This window comes from Rhinocladiella mackenziei, assembly GCF_000835555.1.
Source record: "Rhinocladiella mackenziei CBS 650.93 unplaced genomic scaffold supercont1.10, whole genome shotgun sequence".
Lineage (NCBI taxonomy): Eukaryota > Fungi > Ascomycota > Eurotiomycetes > Chaetothyriales > Herpotrichiellaceae > Rhinocladiella > Rhinocladiella mackenziei.
Genome location: NW_013550595.1, coordinates 104,373 through 117,104, shown reverse-complemented (window position 1 = coordinate 117,104; position 12,732 = coordinate 104,373). Strand labels below are relative to the sequence as shown.

General features: G+C 52.0%; 3 protein-coding genes across 3 annotated transcripts; 1 reads left to right on the top strand and 2 right to left on the bottom strand.

Annotated features, from left to right (window-relative positions):
- Window positions 1–26: 26 nt before the first annotated feature.
- Window positions 27–2,052, bottom strand: Z518_10724 (uncharacterized protein; the record flags this gene model as incomplete). The annotated part of the gene is made up of 2 exons (XM_013411555.1): window positions 27–169; window positions 246–2,052. 2 exons carry the CDS (start codon window positions 2,050–2,052, stop codon window positions 27–29), a joined length of 1,950 nt encoding a protein of 649 aa, XP_013267009.1.
- Window positions 2,053–2,643: 591 nt separating this feature from the next.
- Z518_10723 (uncharacterized protein) lies at window positions 2,644–4,011 on the bottom strand (the record flags this gene model as incomplete). Its single annotated transcript, XM_013411554.1, has 2 exons — window positions 2,644–3,135; window positions 3,190–4,011. 2 exons carry the CDS (start codon window positions 4,009–4,011, stop codon window positions 2,644–2,646), a joined length of 1,314 nt encoding a protein of 437 aa, XP_013267008.1.
- A 1,034-nt stretch (window positions 4,012–5,045) lies between these two features.
- Z518_10722 (uncharacterized protein) lies at window positions 5,046–7,367 on the top strand (the record flags this gene model as incomplete). Its single annotated transcript, XM_013411553.1, has 3 exons — window positions 5,046–5,097; window positions 5,156–7,028; window positions 7,076–7,367. 3 exons carry the CDS (start codon window positions 5,046–5,048, stop codon window positions 7,365–7,367), a joined length of 2,217 nt encoding a protein of 738 aa, XP_013267007.1.
- Between the last annotated feature and the right edge of the window lie 5,365 nt (window positions 7,368–12,732).

Genomic DNA, 12,732 nt, shown 5'->3' with positions numbered 1-12,732 from the left:
AACTATGTCGAGATAGATGATTCAGCTCAGTTCATTCCCTCGCTCCGTCTCTCCCCATTGTACGCCGGCAACGGTGTGCCCGTCAAGTCAGCTTTGATTTGCAAAGCCAGATGGCGCGAGAAATACCGACTGTGGCCGATAGTCCCACCGATGTAAAACAGATTTGGATCTATCCCAAGCAAATGAATGATTAGTTTCCTGTATCAAGTATGCCAAGTAACCGGATAGATCGGGGGTTGACGTACGGCCATTCCGCTTAAACACGCCCTTGAGCTCACCCTCTTCATCTAACCCCCAGAAGTCATCGGCGCGAGCAGCGATGTCTTGGCCGAATATTTGCGCCACGTTCGTCCGCATGTTGCCGACGAAACCGGTGCAGAAGACGATCACGTTCGCGAGGATTTCAGAGCCGTCGCTGAAGGCGAGACCTGTGCGCGTGAAGTGGGTTGGGAGGGCGCCGGATTTCATCCCGATCTGTTTACACAAATGATTAGTTGAGATGAGCCTTTTCGAAGGGGTCAAATCTTCCGAGAGGAGGGGGCGACCAGGTACCAGTCCCTTTGCAATCTTGTCCGAACAGCCAACGTCCATATAATGGCCGCCCATCTTCTCGCAAATATGCCACATGATATCACCATACCGCTCGACCTTAAACCCAGCCCGTTCTAGAGCGTTGAACCGCTCAGGTTCTCGTGAAGCCATGGCATGGAGAGCCTTGCGGCTCATCAGCCTCGTGACCACGTAAGGCATGGAATATTGGTCCCGATCCGCGTCCACGGTGGGAACTGTCGCATTGTACGATCTGTCGCTGATGGTCTTGAAATATTCGCACGGCAACACATACGTGCGAGTGCGTTGGACCATGGTAATCGATGAGAGACCGGCTTCAACCATATCCTCCGCCACGTCGTGGGCCGTGTTCGCCGTGCCGATGATAATGCCAGACTTCCCTCGCCACGGGTCTGCCGATTTGTAGTCTGCCGAATGTAGTACGGTTCCTTGAAACTCTTCCCGTCCAGGATACGTGGGCATGATGGGAATCTGGCCACCTCCGCCCGCGGCCATTATTACATACCGGCAAGTGATGGTGTGCCCCGAGTCTTGGCAACGGATACGGAGTGTCCACAGGCTCTGGGCCTCGTCCCACGATCCGAATTCAAGGGTTGTGTCGAACCAAATGTTCTTGTCGACGCCGAATTTCTCGATCCAATCCTTGTAACCCCGGGCGAGGTCATATTTGGTCAGGAATTCCTGATATGGCAATGGGAACGTCCGATCGAACGGTAAGTGATTGTATTCGCGCGCAGTGTGCAGTCTGGCCGAGTCATACCGCGTCATCCAGTTGTCTCCAATCTTCTCATTCTTGTCCAGTACGATATAGGAGATTCCCAGTGCCTCGAGACGTCCCGCTGATCCTAGACCTGCTTGTCCTGCTCCTACGACGACGCAATCAAAATGACTACCGGAGGAGGAACCATTGGCATTGACGGCGCCGTGATCTCCGTTGACACCGTCGGGACGTGTGGTAGGACCATTAACTCTATTCGGTCGCTCTCGAACCGGCACCAGCTTATCAACATCCGCACAGCCTTCCAATTGCTCGAGAATGGTCCTCATCAGCCAGATCTTCCACTGACCATCACGGTCGAGAATCAGTGATAAGAACCCGGAACACGCGGTAGCGGGGGCCACACGGGTGCGGAAAGTGAAGGAGACATTGACCCAGCCAACATCTTTGTCTAGCCGTAGTGCCTTTCCTGAATTCTTGACAATGGTAAAATCTCCTGCACCCCGATTCGCGCACGTTTCAGACCAGGCTTTGACGATGGACTCGGCGGAGTAGAATGTTCGCATGGTGCCCGTGAGGGCGAAGACGTCTCGCCAGATGGAGTCAGAAGCCAGACTGGCAGGGCTGAGATGGCCGAGCGACTGGATCAGAAGCGTAGCAATATTCGCAATATCCATATCAGAGTCGAAATGGGATATCGGCAGATGACAAGGGAGTGTCTCGAGGACGCTCCGAGGAGCGTAAGGAGCGACATCCCCGTCCATTATAGCTTTTCTCCTCGGGACTAGGGTTTGGGAAGACCGAAAAAAGACGGAGGATAGAACTTAAGCCGTCTCAATTTATAAAAGAGTGAAGCGTCGTGATGAGGAGAGCCATCATCATCGGCCGGTACTGTCATCAAGGCCCGTCCGGACCCTGGTGGGCTTGTAAGCTCGTATGAGGACATTCATGTGGCATCGCGAAACGCACAACTGCCGCGAGTCCCTGATGACAGATGTGTGGGGAAACAAATGAAGATGGAAAAGATCATGAATGATGAGGTTTGGTGGCCGTCTCTACAAATCTCGTTGGCCGATCAAAAAGATGGAGCCTGGCCGAGGCTTGAATAGAGAGCGTGCGGGGCATTCACCAATACTCGGATCAAGCATGAATCACTTTCATTTCCGGCGCTCAATCATGCCGGGGACCTCGCTGGTGGCTTTTGAAGGAAGAGAGTGTTGCCGAATGAGCCCCTAATCAATGACTAGTATTTGAATCGATATATTGACAAGCAGAATCAAGTATATCTATCATACAGACGGCGATATCTTCCAACAACATTGCCCAAAATGTGGGAATGCTATAACCACACCACTCTACCGAGCAGCCAATGCTCCGGTGGTCTTCGCCACTGTATGATCACCATTGATCTCGATCTCCTCTTTTTGTTCCGGCAGCGTCAATGACTTCTGTGGCCGTATTCCTAATAGGCCTGTGGCATCGACTAATCTCGCGTTGGGGTTCAGTTCCAGACCAAACCCAGGTTTATCAAGAACACTGACGTCCAAATACCCGTTGGTCGGAATGGGTTCATTCAAGAACAGATCGCCAAAAACGGGAAGAACGCTCTTTCCATCGGGGCTGTTGGCCAGATATTCTTGGAAGGGTGAATTATGCTGACTGACGACGAAGTGGTACGAGTAGGGGCCAGAGGCGTGGGGAACCACTGGGATGTCATAAGCAGAGGCCATGGAGGAGACTTTGAGAAGCTCGGTGAGTCCTCCCAGCCACATCACGTCGGGTTGGATGATGTCAACGTTTCGACCTTCGAGGAGTTTGCGGAATCCATATCGAGAATATTCGTGTTCCTGGCGAGATTGTCAGTACGTCCCTCAGGGCGACCGGGGACCAGGGACACATACGCCTGTGGTGAATTTGGTGTCAGGATGTGCCCTCTTCAGCAATTGGAACCCGTCAAAGTCATCTGGTGAGAGGACTTCTTCCCACCAGTCTACTCTGATATCTTGCATCTTGGCCTCAGACACGAGCTCAATGGTATAAGGAACATTCAAAGACATCCAGCAGTCGACTCTCAATGGGAAATCGGGGCCAACATCTTCTCGGTGTTTCTTCAGAAACGCGATGTTCTTTTGCAGGCTGCCGGGTTCTCCAGCGCTGTAAGGAAGAGGGACCTTTCCGGCCATGAACCCCATCTTCTTTGCGGCGGCAGGGTCAGGCCCGGTGCAGTAAAAGCTCAGTTTATCTCTGGTGGCTCCACCGATCATTTTGTACACCGGTTCGTTCCTGATTTTGCCCAACAAATCCCAGAGCGCCAAATCAATCACGGAGATGACTGCGACGGGAAGACCCTTCCGCCCATAGAACATGGAGGCATTGTACATTTGCTCGTACATGTCATTCACATCTCGAGGATCTCGGCCAAGGAGGAATCGTTCGAAGTGTTGCTGAACCAACCAGCAGCCGGGTGGTCCTCCGAAACCCGTGGCAAACCCTTTGGTCCCATCACTGGCTTCAATCTCGACACAGAACGAACCTAGAACATTGATACCAAAGGAAGTTCTGGACTGGCGATACTGTTCCCATTTGGACATTGGGGTGGCAATCTTGTTGTCGATGAGCCAGTGGCCGCCTTTGACATTGTGATAGTCGCCACCAGAACCAACACCATCTATTACAAAGGTCCGGACGGCTCTAATGGGAGGAAAGGATTTGAGGGAAGACATTTTCTGTTTACTTCCGTATAGACGTGTTTTCTCTTTCCCAAGTTGTATTCTTCACATCAATGTACAATTGGTATTGTTCAACAATCTTTTTTCCTCGGTTAAGGAGGGAAATAATAAGGAAGCGAGAGTTGTCGGATGCAAAACAAGGCAGGGTACCGCAACGGCAGAGAAGGAATGGGCGAGGCCCATATTGTATGGCGGGCTGTACAAATAAGAGAGCTGGTGACGAACAGGTGGGTTTCGCTGGTCGGTATAGCTGCAGCCGGGGGGGGCGGAGAAATGGTGAACGAGGGTGACGGTCAGGCATTTTTGGTCGTGGGGACGAATGGGCGACGGTTGATCAAGCTAGGAGATGGGTAAAATTGCAACTGCAACTAACCAGGAGAAGCGATGAGCGAAAGAAGATACGAGAGAGGGAGAGAGAAGAATGCAGACGGTTTTTTTTTTTTGGTGGCGTGACTGCAGGCCTATTGGTGCGGCGCTGTATACAGTACATCACAATTAGCAGTATCGAACACAGAAGATGATGTACACAGTACATAGCACCCAGCACACGGTGCAGAGGACTGGGCATATCGTGACGCAACATTCGATCGCCCATTTTCCCCAGCTTTTTCCCTCTTTTTTTTCCTTCCCCTTGCCTTCGATATCTTCATTCGGCGCCTCTCCTCAATCTCGGCCCGAGATCGAACTTCAGTTCTCTCGGTGTAATGTTACCACCACCACAGCCAATATCGTTCCACTACGACGGCTACGGCGATTGCGAACAATGAACTCAACGAAGCTTGAACATTATGACCATCATGCTAGCGGCAATGGTCGGCCTAGCATCATGTCCACTCATCCCCGCGCCGCCTCCCTTACCCCCTCTGACACTGAGTCCGGCGGAGAGGAAGATGGCTCCAGGAAGCGGAAAAGACCTATGAATGTCACGTATGTGCTAGCTTCATCCAATATCATACGCCTCTGCTCCATCCCAATTTTAGAATATCCCACATTTCATCCGTTGTCCATAGCCATGCGTATGCCTGCTGATGCCGGAGCTCGATAGCTGTGAGGCCTGTAAGCAGAGAAAGGTCAAGTGTGGTACGTGTTGCCGTCTTCCAGTTCTGAAACAAACACCGGTTCATTGCCGTCAACCTAGATCGTGCACAGCCTTCTTGCGGGTGGTGCTCTCGTAACGACCATCCCTGTGAATACAGAGAACGAAAGAAGCCTGGCCTTCGAGCAGGCTATGGCCGTGAGCTCGAAGGGAGGCTCGATCGTCTCGAAGCTCTCCTTCAAGAACAAGGCCGTCAATTAGCAGCACATTTGGCAGAATCATGCACGATTGGTCCCGCTGTTCCGAGGCCCGGTGTGCAAGGTCCCAGTCCAGAGGCTCCAACACGGGGTTCCTTCGACGCCCAAGCGATAAATTTTGGAGGAGATTCGTCCTTTCAGCAACAGATGATCGATCCGAAGCTGCATCCCCCCGGCTCTCGCCATGGACCTCTTCAATATCCACCAGCCCAGCAGGGTATGCCAGACCAACAAATGCCTCAACCACAGAGTCATTATACACCGTCAGCGCATTCTCATGCCCTCACCTCACCTCATTCTACAGCCGGGTACCAGGGAACCCAGGTATTCAATGAGCATTCGGCAATGCTACCCCCATATGATCTCTTATATGCCCTGGTCGATCTATATTTCAAACATGTCAATATTTGGCTCCCCTTGCTGGAGAGGAAAACCACGTTGGATACGCTCTTCGGCCCTTCGTCACTCGATGAAGCGGACCGAGTCTTATTACACGCGATAGTTGCGACGACGCTGCGGTTCTCACGGGATCCGCGATTGACGCCGGAGAGTCGTCAGCATTATCATGACACGTCCAAGCAACGTGTGCAATTATTCGGCTTGGAGAACTCCAACGTCAGGGCATTGCAAGCACTGGTCATATTAGCTCTGGACGTGACCGGGACGACAAACGGCCCACCAGCATGGAATCTGTTGGCTTTGATCAGTAGGAGTATGGTACAACTGGGACTTGCCGTTGAATCAACTTCTACCCTCGCATCCCCCATGTATCCCTCGATCGCCACTCTGCGAGCGTCGGTTTTACCGGAGCCCAAAAGTTGGGTTGAAGACGAGGAACGACGCCGGCTATTTTGGGCGGTCTACCTGCTGGATCGATATGCCACCATTGCCACGGCGTTCGAGTTCGCTCTGGACGAGAAAGAGGCCGATCGCCGATTACCTTGCCGGGATGATCTCTTCGCGGCCAACAAATCCGTCGAAACCAGGTGGTTTCGGCCTCCTGAACGTCCCCGATACGCCACGGGGATGGCTGATGCCCATGGACATTTTTCGTACCATTGCGAACTGATGGCTATTCTGGGGCATATTCACCAATTCCTCAAACGGCCGATCGACATTGGCTCGCTGGCAGATGTGGAGCAGTGGCAAGGCTCATACCGTGCGCTGGATAGTGACCTCAATGCCTGGCATTTCAGTCTGCCTGACGAGTTTGCCAACGTCACCCGCCTTTTGAAATCCAATGTGCCTGCTAAAAATACCCATTGTGGCTGGATCATGCTACATGCCGCATACTGTTTGACGGTGATTCGTTTAAACTCATCGGCTGCGTACCCCAGCCAGACGTCGCCGATCTTTTCTTCGTCCTACAGTGCCATGCAGCGATGTTTGTCGGCGGTCGAGAATTTGCGTCAGCTATGTCGTTTCGTTAAGCTCAGTGGCCTGCTGGACCGCCTCGGGCCCCCATTCGCATTCGCCATCTGGGTGGGCGCTCGTGTTATGCTGGTGCACGGCTCCACGATGGATCACGAGGTGGATCCCGACATCGATTTCTTTGTGACCACGCTGTCTGAGATGGGCGAAAATTGGCTCGTTGCAAAACGATACAGTGAAATCTTGAGTCGGGTGCTGGGGGAGTATCGACAGTCACAGCGGGCGAGCGGGGTGACAGGGGAGATGGTGACTCCGTCGACGGTGAAAATCCTGGCCGACATGCGCCGGTACGACTTTCTGGCCGCTGATTGGAGTGGGACTGACTGATGAACAGATGTGCCTACGATCTGGACTTTTTGATATCTCGGCAGCCGCACGCGGCCGCGGTTAAATCATACCATCCGACGCGGGCGAATACACCGGCCCCCAACGAACTCGAGTACTTGGACGTATTCGATCTATTCAACTTCCCTCGACCACCGATGACCCATGAAGGAGTTGAAAATGGAAATACGCAGGCCCTAGATCACGCTGCGCCCCCCGACCTCGCGGCGATGAATACCGCCATGATCCCGAATTTTGCAGTGCCCAATCCGGAGGCTGATTGGCTCTTCCACACAAGCTAGAGTGATGCTGGAAAATGGGAAGCAAACGCGTCCTCTGACATCCTGGATGATGGCAACGAAACGAGAGGGTGCAAACGAATAATGTGGAATCTCACAGCTGAGAAAATCGATCATGCTATCCAGAAGGTCTCGACTCAGGATTACAGCATCTGGAATTCGGCCGGGCCTAAAGACAAATGAAGGCTAAGGCACAGGGCCAGTCAGAATTCCCCCGGGGGGGGGATATGAATGATCGATATCATACCTAGTTATTAATACCAAGAACAAGTTTATCACAAGAATGGGAGAAGAGTATATGGTCGTGTCAGCGATGGTAATGACAACGTGACAGTCATTCTTGCGGGAGAGAGGGAAACAGAGAATCGAGTCAGCCTTACACTATCCCCGATTGGGCGAAATGCGACTCTTCAGCGGCGGGATAGGCGTACCGTGGTAAGAATGTACAAGACAAGCTCATATTTTTAGTGGGGATGAGTGTTTCTATCCCAGGTACCTTTTGACTTCAGATCCCCGAGGCTACAGCTTACGAGCCGACCAACGGGGGGAGAAAGCGGGGGGTGGTTTGATCGAAACAGAGGGAATAGACTCTCAGCCCAGAAGACAAGCTATTAAGCATCGAGATGATGTTCCATCCCGGGGGAGTCATTCTCCCATTCCGGCTGCCGGCCGGAGATGCCAGGTACTGGGTTTAAGAGGATGTTTCCGTTGACACTGTCGTTTGTGTGCTGTCGAAGTACTCAGTACGAGCTTCTTCAGCCCTAGGAGCCGCGACTTCCAGGTACCATCTACACAGTCTGCAAACTGGTCCCAATTGAGTTCTGCCAGGTCACATGACTGTCCCTCGACACCGCCTTTTGGGCCCTCTGTGCCTGCGCCTTTAGCCCTCGTGCTCCTCCAACACCACCGCCTTTTTTCTCTCTGCTTTTCCTCTTTCAATCTTCTCTTCAAAGTCTCCTCATAACGTTCATCCCACCCCCTCCACTCTCCTCGAGAAAAACCTCCCCCCTGTCGCTCTCTGCTGACGGTAACCCAGTGGCAAAAATCAAAAATCCCGGCCAGTCGTCATCGAAACTTGACCCAAAATTTCTTATCTCGATTCCGGCCCTTTCCCATCCCGTCTCCACTCTTTTCTTCCCCGTGACTGTGTTCTCGTCGACTTCTTTTTTTTTCTCTCTCCCATCCACCGGGGCTGGTCCCTAGCCGTCCGAAGTTCCCTTGCGGGATTTGAGCATTAGGCTAATCGGAACCTCAGTCTTGGGTCTTTGACCTCTTCAGCACCGCCCTCTCTAACCCCATGCGGTCGAGTCCTCTTCAGCCTCAGACACTCCCATCACGCCAGATCCTGCAGCGCAATTCGCAAAAAACCAGGCTGTCCTGTCGACAGGGTTGGTGACGAACGTTTGGTCTAATGCTAGTACTCTCGTCGTCTCGGCTTGCGGAAAGCGTTTTTTGCTGTCCTTCCCAAACATCCGCCTCAAGCGTTCATGAACGATCACATCCACGTTTCGGACCCAATTCCCAGGAACGCCATACCCTTTGGCCGTCCCCTTATGCTTCCGGATCACTGGGCTTAGGTCTGAATCAGGCCGGATTCTTATTCGGTCGACACCTCTTTCTTGACCATTTCATTGGTACTTGTCCAACCTCCAAAACGTGGCCGGCCGGGAATTTTGCCCTCCCGCCAAAACGCACCATTTGTTTAGTTTTCGTCCCGATCATGCATCCTGCTTCTCATCTTGCATATTATCCTGTTCCCTATTGCCATTGGACCAACTGCGCCCGCGAGGCGTGACTCTTCGTGGGTCACCCTTTCCTCTACCTGCCTAACCATATCCGGCGAATGATTGGTCTCTCCCCAAAGGCTACAGTCACAATGTTCATAATATAAGAATTGGAACCACCAGTTGCCTGGCCCAACTCACCACTGTGTATTCCATCGTTCCTGCACATATTACATATTTGAGCTGCGTTTCCAACGCAATTGATTTTTCCGCGTCAAAGTTCCATTCTTCTCTTGCGTCTATCTCCTTGCTTGGTACTTCCTATTTCTATTCAGAAGACACCCCAAACCATGTGCTATCAAATCGTCGAGAGATATGCGGTTTGTCGCTGTCTCTATCACAAGCACTCCGTTGACCCATGTCAACGGTATGGCCAACGAGGTCATTCTACCACCGAAAAGACCGTGCTGGTCGGATTTGCTTGCCCAGATCACGCTGCAAAGCGTCGTCCGGAGCAATCGTCATCATCAGGAAATCGCCCTTCAGGAGGTCGACCGTGGCATGATTCTGGGTACTCTAGTGGTGGCTATCACTCGTCATCCTCGGGTCGCCGATGAGAGAAAATATCGGAGTGGTCCCATTTCGGAGTCAACCGCCACGACACGCTGCGACATCTATTGACCCCTATTTTGGGACATACTTGATCTCAAGGAAGGTAACCTTCGAGAATTGGGTGGTATTTGTCCGGCCTGGCTGGTCAATCGGCTTGGATGTTCTGGTCACTCGCTTCTATATCAGTCGCAGGCCGACACAGATGACGGCAAATCCTTGCCGTGACATGGGAATGAGGTGAGGCATGGGCGCGCTCTCTCTCTCTCTCTCTCTTCTCTGAAAATATGATGCCGTCAATTGGCCTGAATAGGAGGATTCGTTTCGAAGTGGTGGCGAAAAAAAAAAAAAAAAAATAACATCAGGATCACTGACAAATGCGTCCAAAAACCGCCAGCCTCGACTATCACAACGTCAGACCATCAGCCGGCCGCCACTTAAATCCGATGTCAGACTGCGTTCCATAAGCTGGCGATTTTGATGGAATGTCTCGCCGAAAACATCTCCATTTTCCACTCATTTTTGCAACATAACCCATTCAAACTCGGCTCCGGCAAAGGAACTGGGTCGGGCCGAGTATGGGGAGGAGGAAGAGGGGGGGGAAGGGGGCGCAGGCGCCTCCTTGACGTACCCTTGACGTACATCTTACTGGAGGAAGAAGGGAAGGAAAATACAGGTACACTAATAGCGAGAAGCGTGCTGATGTTATTCATCTTGTTTTTGGTATGGGGGACCCCAAATATGCAGCGCATTGGGGTGGAATGCATGGAGACATGGCGCAGCCTGTAGTTGGAGGCATACGAACATGTACACGCAGTGCGTATACATTCTAGGTGCTGGCTACCGAGTACTAGCACTGCTACCTGGGATCTGAATTTGAGACATTCCGTTCTGTATGTATTACTCTGCATTATTCGCGGCCAGAGATAGTATCAATCGGTATCTGGCACGTCTTGGCCAGGGTTGCCTAAACAGGCGAACAGCATCAGGCAACCACAACTGCCCAAAAAAGCAGTTCGACAAGGCAGCAACAAAGTTTTGGGCCGTTGGGGTCGAGAAATCGCTTCCCAGGTTTTGGTTTTCAAATTCCACTTCCGCTTCCTTCCATTGAAACTTCCAAGCGTGCCAAAAGATTCGACGCCGGATGATAGATGACAGATGACGTTTCGGCAGCGAATCACGATGCATCTGAATCTGAATCCGATCAATGACGAGATTCCAGTGTGTGTCTCAGCCAGTCGGAGCCAGACACTTCACCTGAGCCCAACTCGTGCATTGTTGCGAACACCAATGATACACCTATCGTGCTTCTCCATTCCACCGTCGGTCGCGCTTTATTGGCAGCTCGACGACCGGCTGATGGTCGCCACGATACCTTGAGATAACGGTGATGATGGTGATCATGATACCCTTTGCGCAAGAAGACTCCTGACACCCCGACCATTGAGCTGCGAGAGCCTCTCCAGTGGCTGCCATCGAGGAAAAAAGTCCCCCCGGCACAACCCCACTGTACCGCATTCAGATACGCCACGGGGCTGAAAATGGCCACAAAGAGCCACAGACTCGTGACCTCTCAGCCGTACGGAGGAGAGGGCTCGGCAAAGGAATCAGGATCTGACACCTGACCCTGCTGCACTTCTCTGCGTCTTTGCTTCTCTACCGCTAAGTGGTACATGGTGTGATTGCACCGGTGACCATATTTCTAGCTAGAATCCCTCGGCTGAACTGGAGATGTCGGTCCTTCGTCTGTCAGCTTTTGGAAAGGTTCTACAGGTGTGGTTGAAAACCGAAGACAAAGAACAGCGAGAATCAAGTGAGGATCCAATCTAGTGCAACAAAACTCTGCTGCGCGCTGTGGCCGTGCTCCTGCGCGTTGATGACCTATACGTCCAAGCGGAGTTATGAGATTCAAGTTCACAGATTGCCGTGACTTTTCCTGATCGCTGCTTTGCGATCCACGCCCTAGGACAACGGTCCGGCCCTGTTGCTCAAGCTCCTTAGAAGTGGTTTTATCCTTTGAAATATTCAGTGCGACATTCTTCTTGTACAGAGCAGGCTGAATTTTCGACTCATAACCCCTGAACGAATTCTACGGGATTTCGCAAAGTCCAAAGCTCCGGGGCCAGGATTATCGAGGACTCACGCCTGCAGCATGCCATCTCTGGGCTTCAGTGGGGGGAAAGCTTCCATTGCTCCTTATACGGGGCTGCCAACCTCCCCCGGTCCGCGTCAGTCTCGTTGGGAACACACGACGTTTCGACCCGATGGTGGCTGCCATTTCCCAACTTCTCGCAACTCTGTTTCCTTTCAACAATATGCTGATCCCTTTTTCCTTTTCTCTTTGCCTGAAGAGACATCTGCACTGACGGGTAATCGGCACGGAGATTTCGAGGCACCTTTGAACGAATTTGAGTACCTTGCACCGGATGCACGGGATGTCCTCACCGTAGGGCTGACACCGACCTCCGTTCGATATTTGATACCTTTGTCATTGGAGGCTTCGCGGGCCCCAAGGTCCAAATTTTCTCGTCGGTGAGTTTTCTTCTTAGCTGGCTACAAAAGACAGTACTTGAACCCTTAGAATCACCCTGCCTCGGGGTGATAAGTGGCTTTAATGTAAAAACGTGAGCTGCATTCCAAAGGTGACGGCGTTGAGTTCACAGCTTTGACTTTGCTATTCCTCCATCCGTCCAAAATGAGGGCTTGAGACAACAGGGTCAATTCATTGAAAGACTCCTACCGACCAATCTGCTCTCACGTGTGTTGACCTCAGCACAGCTCTTCGATGCAACCAGCCTCTCACTGTTTTGGTTGGTGCATCTCCAGCCAACTGTATGTTCACTCTGGCCGCCGCTGGCGATCAGAAAAGTATCTGTGTCGAGTTCTCTTTTTCTTTCTCTTGTTGCCCCCCCGGGGAACTGCATTTTTAATCTCGAGAGCAGGGTGATTGACAATCATTCTCCAAAGAGCTTGCATGGTTATCTTTGTCTTTTGGGCCCCAGATCCGGATATTGCACGCTGTAGTTCGAAACACA